Below are 23,809 nucleotides of genomic sequence, written 5' to 3'. Positions count from 1 at the left end.
CTTTCTTCTGTTAATCTTTCCCTGGAGATCCCTGAATCAATGCACGTCAATTTTTATAGGTCAGCCCCCGAAATGTACACATGTGCCGCAACGGCTCCTGCTCCTTTTGTCTCAAGGACAAGAGGTTCTATGTTGAGCATGCTGCACCTCACTGATATCATAAAAAATACCAAGCATTAGGAACAATTTATAAGTTAAGAGAAAATGGGAATGGCCTGATCAGGAATTTTGTTCTCGATAGCGATCTAAGTTGTTCAATAAAAGGCATTAGCCGATAGCAAGGAAGCATCTCACGATGACGAAAAAGCAAACAGCCTTCTCAAGGGCTTCGCCACCTTTTTGTTGCAAAACATACTGATGGAATTGGTTACAGATGTATTTTTAAACTTCTGAATGTGCGAGTGAGCACCACTAAGGCAATATTCCAGAAATGGAAAGAACATAATTTCACCACACACCTATCAGGACTAGTTGGTCTTTGACGGAAGAATCCAAAAATTATCAGAACCGTTCTCCAAGGGTGACAGAGTACAGAAAAACCTGGAATTACCAGATAGTTTTTCCATGAAAACCAAAATTAATTCCACTTAACAGCACTGTCTATGATCATTCACCATGAAAGAGAATGCTTCTCTTCAGCCCTTGAGGGCTGAAGAGAAGCATTTCTAAGCTTCTTAAGCATTTGCTGCAAATCACGTGGAAAAGGCAATGAAATGCTAGAAGAATATAAACTGGTCACACAAGACCTAACTTTAACTCTTTTGGTTTCAGAGAAAGAAAATAAACTGCTGGCATAGGTAAGTCATTTATCTGCCTTGAATCCAAGTCTAAACACTACAACCTTTTTAATAAAAAAAAAAACAAAAAAAACATTTAAAGCAGCTGGCCAGAAAGAAGGTTCAATTTACTTTTTTAGGTAATCTTCAGCTCTTGAAGCCATTGAATTTCCCAAGCCTTATTAGGATTTTATTTGTCTGCACTCATTCACACAGTTGGAAAGCAAGAGTTATGATGTGGTTATTCATGAGAAACTAATAATGGATCCACAATTATAAAAACAATCATTTGTGAGGTGTCAGCAGATATTTTCAAAAGATTTATTGCCAAAGCTACAGTATGTAATGCAGTGTGAATTGCATTAGGTGCATCACTGGGATTTTCTTGTCTTAAAAATGTCCCTGAAAACAGGAGTTGTTCAGAGCAAATTAGACCCTTCAGTGTTAAAACTCCCTGGACTAAAATAGACTGAAAGGTGCTGAACAGCAGCACAATTACACCATCTACAGTTTCTCTCTGAACTCATGGCACACTGGCTATAAATTCAGAAGCTAAATTAGAAACCTGGCCATGCAGAGCCCCTACATTAATCCCACATTTCCTCTTCAGAGTATTCCTCCCGTTGCCCTGCTTGCAACACACACTTCTTCCTGTTGTGACCCCCCTCAGGGCTGTGCAGAATGTACAAGTAATGAGGCTTCTGAGGCTTCTGCTGAATCCGTTTACCTTGCTTCTTTAGGGAGTTGTCTACCTCAACCTCCACCCACCTACCAGCCCTCCCCAAATAATTGTAAGGGTTTCAGCAATAACAACTCCTAAGCAATTTCAACTTCACCCACAAAACCTACAGCTGTTGAAGCCAACTTGATAACAGGTGGAAGATAGGCTGTTGGGAAACACAGCAAAGGCGATTGGTTTTCATTTTACATTTTGGACAAACGAGCAGGTAATTTGTGATCTTGTCAGACAGCATTTAAAGTAGAAAACAAGATCCCTTACCTCAAAAGTATGAAATCTGATTTAATCAGATCATTGGTCCCCACTTTATTCCTCTTGAATTTAAACATGGCTGCTAATTCAACTTGATATTTACCTCGACATTTCTCTTTTTCCTCATGCTGCATTTCTTCCTCAGTATGCTCTTTAGAAATGAGAACAACTGCTGATCTCAGTGGAAATGCAGGTGCCACATCATTACATTCTCTTCTTTCTTCTACTTCTCAAGTCAGTCTAATCAACTAATGGATCCTTAGCAAGAACTTTCTGTTCAACCTTAGGTGTATCTGAACCATTTTGAAGCTCCTGTTAAAGTTTATCCTCTCAATAAATTATTTTTACTTCACTTGTCACTGAAAGCAATAGAAAATGGCTAAAATTCTGCCCATGAAAAGAAGGCAACCACAAATTTCCAGAAACAATGACTTTGTAATAGTAACAGAAACAACATATGACTAATTATCAAGTGAGATTAAAGCCTGAATTTATCACATCCACTGCAGTCAGTCTCTATTCCAAACTCAGATTGCAAGATTTACTTTTTAAATAACTTGTGACCAGAATCCACCTCCAACTTTTGTAAAATCAGCTTTTTTCTATATTTTCCTTTAACTAATCAAACTACAATTACCCAAGCTATTACATTGCCTTTATGTGATTTGCTGAAATAGAATAGTACATCATTATGAAGTGGAACGAAAAAGATGCATAGTTTTCAAAATTTTTAAATAAAAATATGAAAGGTGTAGCATTTCTATTTACCCTCCTTTACTCCAACACCCCTAAATAAAATCCAGTGTGACCAATTTCCTTTAAAGGTCACCGGTGTGTGATTTGATCTCAGCATTATTACAGCTGTTCTGTAAAGGCTTACAGCTGGTTAAAGAGTGAACAGACAGCATTACCCAGACAAAGACCCAAAAAAAAAAACAAGTCACAGCCAATGTTTTGGAGATGTTTAAAGCAGGGTTAGGTTAAAAATCAGTGTACCAAGCTTTGAACATCTAATGAAGCACTCTTCAATAAATCACTTGAAAATAAAAATGGTATAGCAAAAATACAATCCTACCATGCTCATTCACCTACACAAGGAAAGGGTTAGGAGAATCAACCAAAAGGCCCGTGGTAACTTTGGAGAAGCTGCAGAGATCCACAGCTTAGATGAGAAAATATATGAACAGGGCAAATATTAGTTGTGCATTTCACACATCTGGGCTTCATGGAAGAGTGATGAGAAGACAGCAAAAGATAAACAATGCTACAATATTTTAAAGTATGCCAAAAGCCTAGTAGTAGTAAGCACGTTGAATAATGTGCTCAGGTCAGATGAAATCAAAATTAACCTTGTTTGTCTAGAAAAACTAACAGTCCACATCACCCTGAACCTACCATCCCCACAAAGAAACATGGTGGTGGCAACATCATACTGTGAAGATGCTTTTCTTCAGAATGGACAGCAAAGCTGGTCAGAGTAAATGGGAAGTTGGATGAAGCTGAATTTAGAGCAATACTGGCAGGAAACATGTTAAAGGATCCAAAAGATTTGACCCTAGGGGAAATTTTCAGCTTGCTGTTCCCAGACGGTAATGATCCAATCTGACTGCGCTTAAGATTAAGAATGGGCAACACCTCTCTCTCTAGATGTGCAAGCTAACAAAAACATACTCCAAAAGACTTCAAGCTGTAACTGCAATGACAGGAAAGTGTGCAGTCACACCTTCTCACTTTTATTTATGATACATTTTGACAAACATGCATCATTTTCCCCCTACTTCACAAACTTGCTTTTTAAGTTGGTCTATCAAAAAAAACCAAAGTGAAATACATTATTAGAGTGTGGCTGCTATTAGGAAATGTTCAATGGGTGTGAAAGAGTTTAAAAGGCCCTGCAGCTAATTCTATGGTCCTTACCAGAAACAGTGCAATGGCTGAACCCAGTATAAATCCAGCCACAACATCCGAGCAGTGGTTTCGATACTCAGACACTCGATTGAGGCCGGTGAGGAAGGCTGAACAGAGCGTGCCCAGACAGAGGACAGGCTTGGCAAGACGGCTGGACTTGGTCTTGATTGTGCTGGTGATGTACATCTAAAAACAAAGGAGGAAAACATTAATTCAGAAAAAAATGGAGAGGATTTAAAGATTGTGAACCTTTTTTGCCGCCCATTTCTCCTCTGCTGAGACAGATCTACAAAGTAAGGAAGACGTTCCCACTGCAAGGCAGACAAATCTTTTACCAATTCAGAACAGACAAAACCCCATGGCAAAACAAAGCTGTTTAAGAAAGATGTGAAAACCTTGCATCATATAACGTAAACTGTTTCAAAACATAGAGCTTTTAAGAAAAAAATTACAAGATGAGCCTAAAAAAGAAGGAACCAGTACACCTCAGTTAAGCATATTCTATATCCGAACAAAATGTCTCCTTCTCAACAGTGAATTAACTAAGAGTATAATGGTACACATAAGTCAACCAATCTTTGCTAAATAAAACAAGATATCAAATGTTTTGAGCCAGTTGACCAAAACAGTACCCAATAGGCCATTCGTCAAACGAAGAGAAAACTGTGCTAGAAGGCTTTTGTTGCATAGCAGTAGCATTAATTTTATCTGGCACTGCCAGGTGGCATTTTTATTGCTGATCGTTAAAATCAGGTAGAGCAAAGTATGCGTGGGAAGCTGCGAACAAAATTATGCAAGTGAGCAGAACACCTTATACCAAGAACACAGAATAAAGACAGAAACATTTAGTCACAAACATGCTATTATATATCCACAGGATATATAATAGCATCTGCCCCTGCTATTGCACTGCTACCATATTATGAGAATCCAAACCCTGCAAATTGTTGAATAAAAACAAGCCGATGTATGTTCCCCCTCGTGCCTATCCTTATTACAATACATGCTTGCATTAATTTAATGTGGAGTCCTTGAGATTCCAGCATAAGTTGCTTATTTCCTATTGTGGCAAAAAATGTAATGAGTGCTTGTGTGATGTTTTATTTTTCTTATCATAAAACATCTCTCAGTAAGAATATGTGAACTATTACATACCATGAATGAACACATTGAGTTTTAATCTGATTTTGTAACCAGAGACCTGATTTACTATTTCTGAAGATGAAACCAACTACTAAGTGTTTTTTGTTAATTCCTCTGTAAAAGAGCAATTGTGACTTACAAATGTAGCTCTTAATTGAGAATTGCTTTAAACTAATTCATGCTATAATGTGTATAAACCTAATAAAGCACAAATGTCTTTAATCGCATTCAATAAGACGTAAACTAATTCCATAAGCTTACTGGTTTTTAATGAGCTGTGCCAGTGTACTGTTTGTTATGGTAAAATATTTATTAGGCGGCTTCGATTTAAAGCATCAAAAATATATCTTGAACTACTAATAAAATGATGGAGGGAAAACTCCTTCTAACTCTGTGAACCTATTTAATGCACATGAATTAAAGCCACTTGTAGCAGAAAAGGTACAAGTTTTTAACAAAAGTTATTATGAATAAATACAGGTTAAATAAACATAAGATAATGCTGAGCTGCTGCTTACTCAAAGGATCCCACAGAGTAAACCTAGAGGTCAAGCACATTCTACTCACCGTCAGGTACACAGCAGAGTAAACACTTAGTGAAGCATCCTTTGATGGGAAGGACCGGCGAGCATTCTCTACAACAATGGGATTTCCAGTGCAAATGTTTCCGTTGACGATAAACTGGTGATTGAACCGGCACTCTGTTCCAGTGTAATTGGGCTTGCAGACAGACAGGAAGTAAGGCGAGAGGCCTCCAGTCACTACCTGGCCTGCATTGACGAAGATGTCTGTGGCAAACAGGCCAAATGCAAACACACCTGGGAGATAGGAACAGCATGTGAAAACTCACTGTAATAAAACAGTCATACAAACAACACACTTTGCAAAACCGATGCAAACATTAATTAATAATGATGAGCTCCAAACTGCAAATGTTCTTGAAAATAGCATGGTCAACATCAAACTTTTTCACATTCTGCAGTTTTCCATGCTTAAATTTACATTCTTAAACTTTTCTAGTCATTTTAAAGTAAAAATGGATGGATGGATGGATGGATGGACGGACAGACGGACGGAAATATACAACTTTTAGAGAATGGAATATGTAATAAAGTCTGAAAAAATTAGATTTCCACATGGTTTTAACAGTTTATTTTCTACATGTATTCAGACTTGGGAAACATTAAATTCAATTCTGTGCTTTTCCAGACTGTTTGGGAACCGTCTGTAACAATAGTGACACACGCACTGCTCAATTACACTATTTGGCAAGAGCGCCTAAGAATGCACAGAGATTAGCTCAACTAAGAATGTATGCACAGGCTCACTTCTCTTAAAATTGGTGCGACTACGCATCAACAGAGAGGTTTTTTCACTGAGAATGTGGATTATGTAGGTAATCGGTCCACTGAATACAGTATTTTCTGAATGAAGAAACACTGAAACAGACCACTAAATGCAAATTGTACTCATTCCCCTGGTCAGGTGTTAACAGGTGCAATATGGAGCTGATCAAACAGAGAAGGTGCATTTATTTTAATCTAACTTTCAGCCTTTATGAATGCTCACAAAAAAGAGAGGAGAAATATTTTTGCAACAACAAATTAAAGCTTTTATGAGCAGGAAGGAAATGTGGGCATGGAGCAGAGAAGAAAACAGAGACAAACGGAAAAAAAAATCAGCATTTAATATAAATGATTGCACTGACACTTTCAGTCTACCAACCCTGACCAGTGTCTGTGTCTGCCTTCCCTGTGCTGTGAAATATGGCTGCTGATTATCTAGCCTGCTTAGCCATGAAATTACTGTCCTTTGTATTGTCATCCAGGCTTTGGGTGCAGGGTGGTTGCTCAGCACATGTGTAGTGTGAGTGTGTGAAGGGGTGTCTGCGAGGGGAACAGGGACTTTGTGAAGGGCATCGGGGGAAATAGAGAAGGGGGATTAGCGCAAGATGGGAGCAGATGAGATGGGAAGAGAATGGAAAGCGAAAAGCCTCAATGATCCTTAAAATAGGAGAAATTACTCAATAAAAGATGGAAGTATAATTTAAGTGACTTGTCTAGAGAGTATTTCAAAACTGGTTAACCAATTGAGGGTGTTATTTAAAGGGCATAAAATATGGTTTGGAAAATACCAGTAAACACCAGTAGACCTTCTCTTTAGGAACAGTCTATCAGTTCTCCAGTTTTGCAAAATCTTTGAGCTGAATATTAAGTAAAATATAAACAAAGGAACAGTGGAGCTAAATGTATTTTTGGAACAACTAAACTACCAAATACACTGTAGTTGCAAAAAGCAGTTCAAAGCTAAATACCGGACTACATATTTAGCTGCAACTATTTAGATTGAAATAGCAAGTACTTCATATAATTGACTTTTGAATACTGACAACACTTTAACTAGTATCTACCTATCTGCAGGTATGTATAGGTGCATCTAAATTCATAAAAATTGTAATGGAAAAGTAATTTATTTTAGTAATTAGACTTGAGGGGATTGCAAAGCTTTATTTAAGCCCATTAAAAAGCTTGTGGGAGATTAACAAGGAGTGGAAATCAAACCCAACAATGCAGTCGGGTTAAAGACCGCCATTAAAGCAACCTGGGCCTCCTTAACACCATATCAGTGGCACAGACTGTTCACCTCTATTCTACGCCATACTGATCCACCTGATTCATGCAAATGGAACGCAAACCAAATATTGTAAACACATCATGTTCAGTTCATGGACATGCTTTTCAGTAGGCCAACATCTCTGCATTAAGAACCCTGTTTTCCAACAAACTATACAAAATTCTCTTAACTGACATCTACTCTCTTTCTCTTCCAAACTGAACTATACAATTAGATTTTTTAATAATAAAACATACATTTATTTGTGTAAGTAAACATTTCAGAACAAGCACATGTGCAGATGCTGACCACTGCCCTTAGCATGAATGGCCTCAGACAATATGACATGATGATGCTCTTACCTATAAAGCGTATGATGCGGCGAATAAGTGGATTGAGGTAACAACAGTCTCCTGTCACTATCGTTTTCTCCTGGGCCAGGAGAGCTTCTCTTGTTGATTTCATCACGTACATGGACACCTCCCCAATGAAGATCTTTATGTGTTCACAGAAAAAAGCCAAAAGGAATGAAACAGAGAGATTCAGAGGTCAAGATACAAACAGAGCAAAGAGAAAGGGATGCAAACAAGGACAAACAAACAACACAACACATGGCATTCTATGAAATATCATGGGGACATTTTGTCCCAGTTTGGCCTGTGTTCATAAACGAGTGTGTTCTAATGCAGCCTTTCTTCAGGTCCATTATGGAGTGGACATTACATCAGGTCTAATGGAAAAACCGCTGCTGGACACACAAAATGGAACTCATTGCCTGATGCCTTGGGTGGTGCACGCTGCAACAGACTATATGTTTGTTTTAAAAGGAGGATGTGGATGCAGTTATTGTATATTAGCACAGAATTACTGCCTTGGTATTTTATGTGCGCTTGTGTTTGTTTTCTAAAAGAGTTTGTTTGGTGCCTTAGGACAGCTGTGTTTTTCTCTGTATTTCTTGTGAAAGTGTTTCCCATCTGCATGGAAGGAATGATATGTGGATGCTGGTTAAAAAAAAACCTGAAGATTTATAGTGCCTTGAAAAAGTATTCATGCCAATGAACGTTTCGCATTTTGATGAAATGCAACAACAAACTTCAATGGATTTTATTGGGATGTTATTAAACAGGTCGACAAAAAGCTGTGGATCGGGATAGGAAGTTGTGGAAAGAAAATATAGTTTACAAATATTTTTTATAAATAAAAATCTAAACATATGGGCTGCATTTGTATTCAGCTTCCCCAGAGTCAATGCTTTGTAGAACCACCTTTAGCTGCAATTACAGCTGCGACTGTTTTGGGTTATATCCTGAGAAAAAGAACATTTTGCCCATTGCTTTTTTGGAAAACAGCTTAAGCTCATTTGTACTAAACAGACAGCATCTATGAGCAGCAGGTTTCAAGTCTTACCACATTTTATCCATCAAATGTAGGTCTTGACTTTCACAGGGCCATTCTAATGCATTAAAACACTTTGAAATAAACATTCTATTGTAGCTCCTGCTGTATGTTTGTTGCTAATCTCCTTGAAAAATGTGGACCATCACCTTAGTTTTAAGTTTGTTGCAGCTCCAAATGTTTGTTTTTTTTAGGACTACCCTGTGTTTAGCTCCATCCATTTTTCAACTCATTGACCTTGCCTGTCCTTTTTGAGGAAAAACATCCCCACAGCATGATGCTGCCAACACTACATTTCAAGTTCGTGACAGTGTGATGTTCACTGGCAAAAAACAAAAATGGTTTCATCTGACTACAGCACCTTCTTCCACATATCTGGGGTTTGCCCAACATCAACGGTCCCTAACCACTGGGCCATGGATCAGTACCAATCAGTGGATCATTGAGTATAGGTGCAGACACAAAAATAAACATGGTTTGTAATTTCTGATGTTCAGACAATCAGACAATAACTGTTTTATTTTTAAATAATGGAGTTATCCGTCTGCTTCCGTCTGAGTGCTCAACACATAGGAAGATGTGCAGCTGAGAAGGATCAGGAAGAGAAGCATGTCAGCTGACATGGAGCAGGGAGTGTGAGGGCAGGCACAGAGAATACGTATTTGTTCACTGGGTTTGCAGTTGTTCCATGCTCTTTCAGTTTTTGTATGATGGACTGAACACTGTTCTGTGAAACTTGGAAAGCTGAAGATATTGTTTTATAACCTAACCTCGCCTTACACGTCTCCACAACCTTATTACTGACCTGTCTGCTACGATCCTTGATCTTCATATCTTCTTTGTTTGCTGTCTAATGTTCTCGAACCCCTGAGGGCTTCAAAAAACAGCTGGATTTTTACTGAAATCAAATCAGACAGGTAAAATCTATTTACGGTGGGATGTTTGGAGGCAATATCATGAACTGGATTTTATCTAGGGGTATCAAAGTAAAAGGGGAAAAGTTTCTGTTTCATTTTTCTCCCACTGCACAATTATGCCCTATTTTGTGTTGGTGCTTCACATAAAATTCTAATACAATCCAGTGAAGTTTGTGGATGTAAAATGACAAAATGTGGAAATGTTAAAGCGATAGAAATACACCTGCCAGAAACTGTACATAAAGCACTGCCAAACCTACATAAAACAGTCATAATGCATCAGGACACAAAAAAAAAAACCAAACAATTCACATCATGTATTGATTCTGCATTGGTTCAGTGAAAAATCAAAAACCACTGACAAAGCTTTATTGGAATCCCCTCCTTGGCTTTTAAGTTCTTGAAATTTGGCACACGGGTAAGTTATTTCCAGCTGGTGACATTAACATTTCCAAACAGCTACATCTTGCCTAAAAGTATCTGTATCATTGGAGTCTGATTCCCTACTGTAAAGGTTAGGTACTACTGCATGACTGCATTGTTACATCAAATGTTAACACCCCTTTGCTTTATAGAAATGTCATGGAAGCTGACTGAAAACGACCATCGGCACAAATCGTTTCAGACACTGAAGAACAACTCGGAGTTCAACAGACACAATGATGTTTGAGCAGAAAACGAAAAGGTTAAACAAGAGATATTAGAAAGAACTTCTAAACCTTTCAGTGAGGGTCTTTCTGAGTAACAGACCCAAAATTGGAAAAATTCTGATATGTAGCGGGTCCATTCTTTTAAGATGATACTTCTAACATTAATGAATAATCGTCCAAAATAATATAAAATGTAATTTTTGGTCATAAGATAATCATAAGATTAGCATTTCAGCAACCAAACCCTTCTTATAATTGCTGACCAACTTTTTGCATGTTTCCACTGGCATTTTGATTATTTTTCTTGGTTGTTGAGCTCCAAGTTTTTGAGGTTGGAGGGTATCCTTGCCATCATCTTTCTGATTCAAGGACTCTGGTTGGGCCACTCTAAAACATAAATATTATATCCAGTCAAGAAACATGCTCGTAAAATTAAATGATAACTTCAAACCTAAACGTGCTGGGAATTTTAATAACTTAGGGCTCAACTGTAGCAGTTGTCATTTGTTAACCACAAACACAGCAGCTGCAGAAACAAACAGGCCTGGTGTTTTACAATCTAAAGCAACTTGTTCTGGCAGTGTTTTACTTAAATACACAGAAAAACATAGGAAGGCTTTCCCCAGAAATGTACCTATAATGCATAATTTTAATGTGTGCAAATTGTGTCCACGCTTCGAATAAGCCTTTTCAGAAGCAGAACTTGCTTTGTATGTAGTTTAAGGATCAAAAATACGTGCCAACCTTTTGCACACATTTAGCTCAGAGAGAAAATAAGGTAGCTAGATGTTATGTCCAAATTATTTCAGAAAGTTGGGGGAATGCCACTTTACTTTAGTGTTGCAGCACCTGTTTTTTCCCCACGCTGCACTGCAAAGAGTAGTAGAATATTTGGAAATAAGGTGGTATGTAAACATATGTTTACATCTTGGCACATTGTCCAAGGGGGAACAAACATGTCAACAATATGTGGCAAGCCAACTGATTCACGTTCACTGAGGGGAACTAGACTGACTTTCCGACACTTCTTCACGAGTGAACAAGTTTTTAGACTCGCTTGAATTTGACCCATCTAACCTCCACAGATCCTCGATAGTCCAGCCATGTGGAACATTCTGCTGGAATTACTGTTTCTGTGCTAATTGGCCAACATCTCAGCCCTGTCGTTGTTCATTTATATTGGCTGCTTTTGTGTTTTGTCAGGCAAGTGGGAACATAGATTTAAATGTTCAGCCTCAAGTTTAACCTATACACCATCATAACACAGAGTGCATACTTTTAAAAGGTTTAGGGTGTGCACACATGACTGACTGTTGTCATGCAAATGACAGGGAAGGATGCCAAACATTTAAAAATAAAAAACTGACACAGCGAGTGGTAATATGAAGAAAGGATTCTGATTTAAAGATGAATGCTTTTTATTTAAATCGCTTTAGGCAGAAAACACAAACAACGTGATGTGTTTTATTCGCGGGACAAGGATTCCAGTGGCGCATTTGTTAAGTACACTCACAACAGCCATATTGCATCACACAGATAATGAGAATAAACAATCACAAACGCTCGACACACAAAGAAGCAGCAGGACTCTAATGGCTTATTGAAAATGAACAGGTGGTGTGTGTCTAGGAATCAGACTGCTTCAACAATTACAATCATTATTAATACTGCAATATTAATCGGTCAGGAATAAGTCTGCTGGAAAGGAGGTGAAAATCTGAGATAAGAAAATGAACAAAGTAGAGCTTAAAGCACCATTGTGTTAATATTTCCTAAGCAGGCTTTAAACCATAAGATCTATTGAATATTGGGTTTCAGAAAATGTAAAATCAAAACACAATTTTTTAAAAAGCTGGTACCAGGTGTCCCAAATTCATGTTTGTAAAAATATAACATTCTTTACATTTTGTATGTCAAAACTGTACTATACTCTGTCAATTTATAGCAGATATTTCTTTTACAGTGGCCAGGAATTTACTTTGAAAGCGATAAAAACTGCTGTATGGATACTGTACGGATAATGGTAAACAGATGGATCGATGGATGAATGGCTGATGGACCGATGGACGGACGGACGGATGGATGGATGGATGGATGGATGGATGGACAGACGGACGGACGGAAAAACGATAAATTAAATGGTAATTGACAAAAGGGAGGATGAACAAATGGATGGTTGGACGGACGGATGATGGAAAAAACAATGACGGATGGGTGACGGGCAAACTGATGGATGGATGAAGGCATGGATGGATCATCAGACAGTGGGATAGGGAATAAAGTCTGGAAATACAAATGCTTTTCCAACTTTATTTTATTTTCAATACTTAACCAGACCTGGAAAATCCTTCAATAAAATCTTATACTTTCCCAGACTTTGTAGGAACTCTGCATATTTTATATTTACACTGAAATTTAAGCAGTTAACATGAAAGGTCACTCGCAAATATTTCAATATATCAAGAAAAAGAATTAAAAATAATCACTTGTATGTTAGTCTTTACACTTTAACATAAACGTATTAAGCACAAAAAGTATTTTTAAATAAACCAAATCCTAAACTGACAGTCTCTGAAGTAAGCCCAAGGTTGCTGAAGAAGCTCCACATATCAGTGACACAGAAAACAATTATTTTCTCCACAGAAATCGAAGTGGCTACGGTTCACATACCACCACCAAAGCAAACTATTGCCAGCCAAATATAATTCTCCTATTTCTGTTACATTGCAAAGCCGACCCAAGGAGTTACCTCATTCAGTCTTCACTATTTTTTTGATCTGCACCAATTTTTATTATGTGCATGGTTGTATCAGAGCTGTAACAAATGGAATAAGAATAAACAGTGCAGTCTGTTTCACACTCAATCCTTATCTTCTTATAATCTTTAACATGCATTTTTGAAATGATTGATAATCCTAAAACCAAAGTTAAAGAACTAAAATAAAAACTCATTTTAGATAAACAAAAAACCCTCAACTTGCAAGAGCTTTTTAAATTCATGGCATGATTAATATCGTGACCTGTTAAATGCTCGTTCATAGGTATATTTTCCATTGACTCATTAACATTACTTCAAGTGTGTATCAGTTTAAAATTGGAGAAACTGTTAATAAAAAAGTCATACAAACAAGGAAAACCATATATTATGGTTTGTTTGTTTTTTCTAATAATGGGCTGAAATCCAGTCATGATGTTTGATTTAAAACGTCAATATAATAGAACAATACTGCCACCTGGTGGCTAAGTGATGCAACTTTACAGGAGGCATTTAATCAACTGTCCTGTTGTGTCTCATGCTTAACATTCAGCATATTTTTGTTACATTTTTATTTTATATTAACCATTAATATTCTGAAGTAGGATAAGCATAATTAGCTGCATTACTGACTCTGTAGAGTCACTTTCTGTCATGGTTCATCAACATAAACAAATGAAACCTGTCAAGATTAACAAGAGGGTTAGTAAAACAAAATATGGGGACCATTGTAGACAAGTAAAGTGTTTCTCCAATGCTGTCCAGCATAAAATACTCAGTGAAAGACTGAGGATTTTTACAAAAACAAACAGAAGAGTTTATCCTGCTTGAAGAAGATTTGCCTCAAAGGCATCTGCTGCAAGATATCACATAATTTTCTTTGCAGCCATCAGTTGAGGAAGCAGCATCGATGCAAATGACAGAAAGGAGCTAAGCATACTGATACAGATGGCTGTATTTCTGCTGGAAATTGAAATGGAGTCTCTATAGCTGAATGTTTCAAGGCAAGTTTATTTGTAAACACGCCTCATGTACATTCAAGTGCTTCATAAATTCAAAGTGCTTCATAAAACAGATGAACAGCAGTAAAATAAACCGCATTACAGACAATAAATCTCTTTAAAATATAATAAAATGCTATTTAAAATAAATACATAACATTTTTAGACTTAATTTGAATGGTAAAAGTTAGTTCTGAGTCCATAAAGACATGTTGGTATGTTGTGTGCCATGTGACTTTAGCCTCACTGAGTCAAGTTGAGGGCTGACCTCTGTCTTTATTTATGGAAACCAAAAAACTCTTTTCTTCTAGTTTTAGTTGGAGGAAAGTCTGAACCGTTTATGAGTTTACAATATAGACACATTGATTCAGCGGCTGTAAGGAACTGTGGTCAAGTGGTGGAACATAAATTAAAAGTTGTGTCTCTTCAACAAGCATTTGGTATTAAGTGCACTCCATAATCTGAGATAGAGGAACCAGACAGATACAGGTCCTTCTCAAAATATTAGCATATTGTGAAAAAGTTCATTATTTTCCATAATGTCATGATGAAAATTTAACATTCATATATTTTAGATTTATTGCACACTAACTGAAAAATTTCAGGTCTTTTATTGTCTTAATACGGATGATTTTGGCATACAGCTCATGAAAACCCAAAATTCCTATCTCACAAAATTAGCATATCATTAAAAGGGTCTCTAAACGAGCTATGAACCTAATCATCTGAATCAACGAGTTAACTCTAAACACCTGCAAAAGATTCCTGAGGCCTTTAAAACTCCCAGCCTGGTTCATCACTCAAAACCCCAATCATGGGTAAGACTGCCGACCTGACTGCTGTCCAGAAGGCCACTATTGACACCCTCAAGCAAGAGGGTAAGACACAGAAAGAAATTTCTGAATGAATAGGCTGTTCCCAGAGTGCTGTATCAAGGCACCTCAGTGGGAAGTCTGTGGGAAGGAAAAAGTGTGGCAGAAAACGCTGCACAACGAGAAGAGGTGACCAGACCCTGAGGAAGATTGTGGAGAAGGGCCGATTCCAGACCTTGGGGGACCTGCGGAAGCAGTGGACTGAGTTTGGAGTAGAAACATCCAGAGCCACGGTGCACAGGCGTGTGCAGGAAATGGGCTACAGGTGCTGCATTCCCCAGGTCAAGCCACTTTTGAACCAGAAACAGCGGCAGAAGCGCCTGACCTGGGCTTCAGAGAAGCAGCACTGGACTGTTGCTCAGTGGTCCAAAGTACTTTTTTCGGATGAAAGCAAATTCTGCATGTCATTCGGAAATCAAGGTGCCAGAGTCTGGAGGAAGACTGGGGAGAAGGAAATGCCAAAATGCCAGAAGTCCAGTGTCAAGTACCCACAGTCAGTGATGGTCTGGGGTGCCGTGTCAGCTGCTGGTGTTGGTCCACTGTGTTTTATCAAGGGCAGGGTCAATGCAGCTAGCTATCTGGAAATTGTGGAGCACTTCATGCTTCCATCTGCTGAAAAGCTTTATGGAGATGAAGATTTCATTTTTCAGCACGACCTGGCACCTGCTCACAGTGCCAAAACCACTGGTAAATGGTTTACTGACCATGGTATCACTGTGCTTAATTGGCCTGCCAACTCTCCTGACCTGAACCCCATAGAGAATCTGTGGGATATTGTGAAGAGAACTTTGAGAGACTCAAGACCCAACACTCTGGATGAGCTAAAGGCCACTATCGAAGCATCCTGGGCCTCTATAAGACCTCAGCAGTGCCACAGGCTGATTGTCTCCATGCCACGCTGCATTGAAGCAGTAATTTCTACCAAAGGATTCCCGACCAAGTATTGAGTGCATAACTGTATATGATTATTTGAAGGTTGACGTTTTTTGTATTAAAAACACTTTTCTTTTATTGGTCGGATGAAATATGCTAATTTTGTGAGATAGGATTTTTGGGTTTTCATGAGCTGTATGCCAAAATCATCCGTATTAAGACAATAAAAGACCTGAAATATTTCAGTTAGTGTGCAATGAATCTAAAATATATGAATGTTAAATTTTCATCATGACATTATGGAAAATAATGAACTTTATCACAATATGCTAATATTTTGAGAAGGACCTGTATTGAATGAAAGTGGCCTGAAAATGGAACCTTGAGGAATGCCACATGGGATCTGTGTAAGCTAAGATTTAGAACTCCCACATGACCCAAAATAAGAGAAATGGTGCAACAACTGAAAGCAACTCAGCAAAGAGGAGCAGTGGGAGTGTTGGTTAGAGTCATGCTTCACACTTCGTTGCTGCAAAAACCAGCAAGTACTGGGTTCAAAATAAAGACTAGGCCCAAAACTCAGAGGACATTAATTGGCCAGAAATTTCATTTCTCCATATTGTATGATGAATGGTTTCACAATTTTAGAAAGATACAGACAGATTTATATTGGTTAAAGTGCAGTTTTAATGATACAATATTCGACATCAATACCAATATTAATATTGGTATGTGTAACCTAATTATGCTTGAAAGATATTATCTAAAATTGCATTCTTTAAGACATGGTACATAAACAAAGCTCTGCTGACCCCAATCTACAAAATTCTTGATGTACTTCCTACTGCATTGTTTTCTATCTTGCCATATTTGCTGGACTTTTAAGCACAGCTTATGTGGGTCATAACATAGGTAAAGGAAGAGGACTTGGAGGAACATCAAGTCCTGTCATGTCTTTGAAGTTTGCGTATCACTTCTTATATGCTTCTAATATGAACAGTGCATGGGTATTGGGAACAAGTGTGTTGAATTCACAGTGTTTAATTGCACTAGGATGGGGTATGTTAGTGTTGTTGTGACGTCACCATCTCATTTTATTTATTTTATTTATATTTAAGAATGACTAACAATCCAGGAATGAATTTTTAAATGATCAATTCAAGCATCCTGCATACCGAAGTGAATAAAGCATCTGTATAGCAAAGCATAGCGTGGAATTAATGCTCAAATAATGGGTTGTTTGAGTCAGCCTTATTCGAGTCACAATTGCATTAAATCTCAGCTATGGCTTTCCCATGGCATAAAAGCAATAGTGCGACATAGTATAAAAATTAATGAGGACAAAAGATTAAAGTAGAAAAATTGCAATGCCTGTTTAAAAGGAGATGCCACAAATATTTAGGGTGAAATCACCTTAAAAGTTGATACAAATTTTACAACGTGAATAACAACATAAAGCTTCCAATTTAAGCAAAACTAGTTTTAAAAACCAGCTAAAATGTTATCTGATTAAATACAAAAAATATAACTGTGCTGAAACAAATTTAAATAAAATATAAACAAGGCACCATATGCATATAATGCGTTCACTAAAATATAACAAAGTCATAAATGTGACAATCCTCAGAAGCCGCTTTCAACCCTACATTAAAACAAAAAAAAAGTTTGTTTTACTCACTATAACAGTAGGAGTAGCAGCAACCACGCAGTAGAGGATGAGGGGAGGGACGAAACTGGACTCCTCCGTGCCGGGGTACGGCTTCATCAGCTCGGCATCGTTACAGAAGAAGCCCTGCATGTGCACACTGAACAGGTCCGTGCACTCCATGTAGTAGGCCAACAGCACTGTGCCAGACATGATTACGAGCTGGACGAAAAACATGTCAGGACCATATGGAGGAAGAGAGCAGGAGAAAAATGAAGGAGACAATTGTTAGCTCTTACATGCGCAGGAACTGAAGGCTGGTCTGATTCAGTTTTTTGGTTAAAAGTCAATTTTCTTTAACAGGGTTATTTGTAGTTGATTCGTGAATGTTGCTGTTCTCTTCTCTCAGAGGTCATAAAAGAGATTTTGATACATAAAAAACATAAATCCTCTAAAATTGTCTTTCTTCCTCTCGCTCTCTTTTTCCCTTCAGTCACATGCTAACTCTTGTGATGTATACCCCCCCACCCCCACCCCATTACACACACACACACACACACACACACACACACACACAAAGAGGAAAAACATCACCACATCCTTCCCTCACCCCCTCATCCTTTTATCTCACTAACATCATCCTTTGTCTGTGGCCTCCTTTTGAAGTGTTTTTCTAAACTCAGCTGCAGGGATCCTTCATTTATATAAATATATATTGTTTATATACAGCATCCTTAATCACGGATAATGGACCGGCAAGATTCACCACACGGCTTTCAGTGAGGTTTCTAAAAATCAGCTTCAGTCGTATCTTTCACCCACTGATGCGTTGCCACTGTAGCCAATCAAAGAGGCCGGCTGGGTTTACGTCAAACAGGACGGATGAGACAATTTCATGCAATAAAGGTGCCCAAAACACTCTATAAGTTAAGTAAGAAGTGAAGGATATATGGTGCTGGTGTTAAATGTAATCCCACTTTAGTACAATCGACACACTGGACTGTAGAAAAACAGAAAAAAACTGTCCATCTGTTACAAACATTTAAATACAACTATCTTCTTATCTCTCATGCTTGTTGCAAAAAAAATGTATATATTTACACATTGATATATTTACAGGGAGGTAATATTAGGGGTTTATGTGATTCTGGATACAGGATCAAGAAAGCAATGTGCAGCACCTGTGTCCAACATGAGGTGTCACTATATCACTACAGAAAATAAGTGCTCCAATGACAATTTCTGCAACATATACATATATATATATATATATATATATATATATATATATATGTATCTCCACAGAAAGTCCTCCTGGTTCAGTAGTCTTGTGTTTTGTTTTTTACTACGACTTGTTCTGGTACTCACAACCCATTTGCCTTCTATTTGTCATGGAAGATGTAGTTCAAATTTACCTGCTTTTTCTGGGGGTTTCTTCCTGTTTAATAGGAGCCGTAAAACCCAACTGTTGCCACATTCGTGCTCCAGAGTGTTGCAAAGTCAACGACTCAGTGCCATCAGCAAGGCTTCCTAAGATGGATAACTGTTTACCAATTTACATTGAATGATTTGATGAATTTGCTTGTTTCTGAATCTGAATATATGAAGGAACTGTATTGGAAAGAACTGGTCTACTCTGAATTTGGACCAAACTGCATGCTATATAATTGGATATAATTACGTGCTTTAGGTTGATGCTTGTTTAAATTTGGGAGTTAGTCTGAGAGTTGCCATAGAACAACATGCATGGCTCTGGTGTCAACACTTAACAAGAAAATGTAGTTTCATATAAAGTCATCTGTTTTGTGATTTAAAGGTATTTAAGTTATCAGAATCAGAATCAGAATCAGAAAAGCTTTATTGCCAAGTATGTTTTTGGACATACAAGGAATTTGTTTGGCGTAGTCGGTGCAATACAATACAAATTAAACAGTATAAACATATCTACAATATAATATAAATATATGTGCACAGTTTTAAGTGAGTGAGAGTAAATATAGAGCAGTATAAGATGCAAGAGCAATACAACAGTGCAGGTGATCATTGTGCAAGTATGGCAGTGCAAGTAAAGCAGGAGTCCATGCTGAACGTTAATGTAACGCATAGAGTTACAGGTTACAGGTGTCCTGTCAGCAAAAAAGGGGGGGTGTGGGGGAAAGGGAGAATGTCAAGGTGGTTTCCGGGCTTTGTTAACCAGGCTGGTGGCAGATGGGAAAAACTGTTCTTGTGGCGTGAGGTTTTGGTCCGGATGGACCGCAGCCTCCTGCCAGAGGGGAGAGTCTCAAAGAGTCTGTGACCGGGGTGGTAGGAATCAGCCAGAATCTTCCCTGCCCGCTTCAGGGTCCTGGAGGTGTACAGTTCCTGGAGCGACAGTAGACTGCAGCCAATCACCTTCTCAGCAGACCGAATGACACGCTGCAGCCTGCCCTTATCCTTGGCTGTAGCAGCGGCGTACCAGATGGTGATGGAGGAGGTGAGGATGGACTCAATGATGGCTGTGTAGAAGTGCACCATCATAGTCTTTGGCAGGTTGAATTTCTTCAGCTGCCGCAGGAAGAACATCCTCTGCTGGGCTTTCTTGATGAGAGAGCTGATGTTTGGCTCCCACTTGAGATCCTGGGAGATGATGGTTCCCAGGAAGCGGAAAGATTCCACAGTGTCAATTGTGGAGTCACAGAGGGTGATGGGGGCAGGTGGGGCTGGGTTCTGCCTGAAGTCCACAACCATCTCCACTGTCTTTAGAGCGTTGAGCTCAAGGTTGTTCTGGCTGCACCAGTCCAACAGATGGTCCACCTCCCATCTGTACGCGGACTCGTCACCATCAGAGATGAGTCCGATCAGGGTGGTGTCGTCCGCAAACTTCAGAAGCTTGACAGACTGGTGACTGGAGGTGCAGCTGTTGGTGTACAGGGAGAAGAGCAGAGGAGAGAGAACACAGCCTTGGGGGGAACCGGTGCTGATGGTCAGGGAGTCAGAGACGTGCTTCCCCAGCCTCACACACTGCTTCCTGTCAGACAGGAAAGTCAGTGATCCACCTGCAGGTGGAGTCGGGCACACTCAGCTGGGAGAGCTTCTCCTGTAGCAGAACTGGGACGATGGTGTTGAAGGCAGAGCTGAAATCCACAAACAGGATCCTGGCATAGGTTCCTGTGGAGTCCAGGTGCCGGAGGATGAAGTGAAGGGCTAGGTTGACTGCATCGTCTACAGACCTGTTGGCTCTGTAGGCAAACTGCAGGGGGTCCAGGAGGGGGTCGGTGATGTCTTTTAGGTGTGAGAGCACAAGGCGCTCAAAGGACTTCATCACCACAGAGGTCAGGGCAACGGGTCTGAAGTCATTAAGCCCTGTGGTCCTTGGCTTCTTGGGAACAGAGACGATGGTGGAGGACTTGAAGCAGGCTGGCACATGACATGTCTCCAGTGAGGTGTTAAAAATGTCTGTGAAGACTGGAGACAGCTGATCAGCGGAGTGCTTCAGGCTGGCTGGTGAGACAGAATCCGGACCAGCAGCTTTCCGGGGGTTCTGTCTCCGGAAGAGTTTGTTGACGTCCCTCTCCTGGATGGAAAGAGCCGTCCCCGGCGTGGGTAGGGGGCTGGTGGGGGGGGACTTCAGGGTGGGGGTTGGAGGTGCCAAGGCCCCTCTTGAGGTTGGGGAGGTGGGGGTGGTGGATTGTGGCTGCAGCTGTTGGGGGGTGTCGTGGGGGATGGTTGCAGGACTGTCCCTTTGTCTTTCAAAGCGGCAGTAGAACTCGTTCAGGTCGTTGGCGAGGTGTCGGTCGTTGATGGAGTGGGGGGCTTTCGGCTTGTAGTTGGTGATTTGCTTGAGCCCTTTCCAGACAGACGCAGAGTCGTTGGCTGAGAACTGGTTTTGGAGCTTCTCAGAGTACAGTCGTTTGGCCTCTTTCACTGCCTTGCCAAACTTGTACTTTGCCTCTCTGTATATGTCTTTGTCCCCACTCCTGAAGGCCTCTTCCTTATCCAGTCTTAACCTTCTGAGTTTAGCTGTGAACCAGGGTTTGTCGTTGTTGTAACTCACCTTGGTGCATGATGGTACACAGCTGTCCTCACAGAAGCTGATGTAGGAAGTCACAGCCTCTGTGTACTCGTCCAGGCGGTTGGTAGTAGTCCTGAACACATCCCAGTCTGTACAGCCTAAACACGCCTGGAGATTCTCCACAGCCTCACTGCTCCACTTCCTTGTCGTCCTCACAACAGGTTTGCAGAGCTTTAGTTTCTTCCTGTATGCAGGAATCAGGTGGACCATGATGTGGTCGGATTGGCCCAGTGCAGCACGTGGAACGGCGTGATAAGCGTCTCTGATGGTGGTGTAACAGTGATCCAGAATGTTGTCCTCTCTGGTCGGACATTTTATAAACTGTCTATATTTGGGGAGTTTGTGGGTGAGATTACCTTTGTTAAAGTCGCCAACGACGATTACTAAGGAGTTCGGGTTGGTCCGCTCCACACTCAGTATCTGGTCGGCGAGCATGCGCTGTGCGACCTGCACGTTAGGTTGCGGCGGGATGTAAACACCGACCAGGATGAACGAAGCGAACTCACGGGGGGAATAGAAAGGCTTACAGTTTATGATGAAGGATTCCAGGTCTGGAGAACAGTGCTGCTGAATCACTGTCACGTCGTTGCACCAACCACTGTTGAGGTAAAAACAGATTCCTCCACCTTTCGCTTTGCCGGAGAGTTCCGTGTCTCTGTCCGCTCTGTAGAGCTGGAATCCTGCCAGCTGCAACGCAGTCCGGTATTAATCCACACAGCCACGTCTCCGTGAAGCACAAAACTGCAGATGAATAAAAGTCCCTGTTTTTCCCCAACAGCAGTTGTAGTTCCTCAATTTTATTGGGAAGTGAGCGCACGTTAGAGAGAAATATTCCAGGTAACGGTGTTCGTAGTCCACGCTGGCGAAGACGTACCAGCACCCCAGCCCGTTTCCCTCTCTTCCTGCGTTTCACCGCGTGAACAAAGGTCACACCTTTGACCAGAATGTCCAAAAATTCCAGAGCAGTAGGCAGAAAAGTGGGAAATAACTCCTCTGGTGTAGTAGCCCTGATGTTCATGAGTTCTTCTCTGGTGAGAGAGCTCCGGGTACCATCACAGAAGACCATTTTAAAGCAAAAAGCAAAACAAAGCGCACCAGGTGGCCATCTGCGGCGCCATCTTCAGAAAATAAGCAGCAAAAATATCTGTGGTAAATAGTCGAGAATGTTGTGGGTTCTAAAAAATCTGTGCTGATGGTTAACAGTGTTATATTGGCGCATCTAATCTTGTGACAGATGGCCATGTTGTGGTGTCCAGGTGTGAGTTTGTGTGTAGTGCATGTTTGTGTGTTTCTATTCAAACCTTTGCTCTGGAACAACATATTTTCTTCCTCAAGCTGCAGTGGAGACATATTTTAGATCACACTGGTAGCTTTTCTCTGAAAAGCCAAAAGATTCAATTGCACACCACACAGAAATTGGTTTAGAAAAAGTGCATTCCTGTGGTTTTTGTACTGATAATCCATTTTACAAGGTTGCCCACAATTAACAGCAACAAGGAAATTAAATTATGTCAAATTAATATGATAAATCCTATTGTTTTTTCACCCTGATGCTGTACATGCAATCCATATCAGACAAGATGCACTTCATGATTTTAAATACCTTGGCAAATTAACTCCAGCTTAGCAAAATGCTTGTTATTTATAGTTTACTTCTAAAAAATATTCAAATTACTTTGCTTACCCAAATGTCATGGAATACCCTGCAGGATCAAATAAGTGTGTCAAGCTTAAAGAGAAATGCATATTAAAAAGGCGTGGACAGAAAGCCTGAGTATATATGAAAAACACTCATAAAATAAATTTAAGTCTCAACAAAAAGAAAAAATATATATATTTAGCACTAAACTGAAACTGATTTTAAAGAACTGAGTTTAAAGAAAAACTACAAAAGACCTGCCAAAAGTCTTAAAATCTATTGCTCAAGTTTGCAAAAACCTGTGGCTGCTCGAAAGAGAAATATAAAATAGTGGGCAGAAAAATTCAAGAGGCTTGGTAGCCACTGAGTACAGGAAATGCACCCAAAATCCTCTTATGGCAAGAATTTGATATTTTTTAGCTGGATTGACCCTGACTAATGACTGGCTAATCGGAAACCCAGAACTCTTTGTCTTTTTCCCAATTTGAATGCACAATGAGTACTAACAGGTCACACTAATAACGACATTCTTCAGTGTGAATGCTGTTACTGAATGAAAACAAGTTAATGTTAGCTATTT

At 39.6% G+C, this 23,809-nt stretch overlaps 1 protein-coding gene across 4 annotated transcripts in view; it reads right to left on the bottom strand.

Moving 5' to 3' along the window:
* The window catches only part of plppr1 (phospholipid phosphatase related 1), a 112,316-nt gene that overhangs the window by 5,439 nt on the left and 83,068 nt on the right, over positions 1-23,809 (bottom strand). For all 4 annotated transcript variants that reach the window (XM_047372729.1, XM_047372730.1, XM_047372728.1 and 1 more), the window contains 4 exons: positions 17,573-17,761; positions 7,794-7,926; positions 5,386-5,636; positions 3,685-3,861 (listed from right to left, as the gene is read on the bottom strand). In XM_047372729.1, coding sequence (XP_047228685.1) covers positions 3,685-3,861; positions 5,386-5,636; positions 7,794-7,926; positions 17,573-17,761 — 750 coding nt within the window. The remainder of the gene's footprint in view (positions 1-3,684; positions 3,862-5,385; positions 5,637-7,793; positions 7,927-17,572; positions 17,762-23,809) is intronic.

Source organism: Girardinichthys multiradiatus, chromosome 8, assembly GCF_021462225.1.
Source record: "Girardinichthys multiradiatus isolate DD_20200921_A chromosome 8, DD_fGirMul_XY1, whole genome shotgun sequence".
Taxonomy (NCBI): Eukaryota; Metazoa; Chordata; class Actinopteri; order Cyprinodontiformes; family Goodeidae; genus Girardinichthys; species Girardinichthys multiradiatus.
The sequence above is the reverse complement of the archived record's forward strand: the minus strand, read 5'-3'. Positions and strand labels throughout refer to the sequence as shown.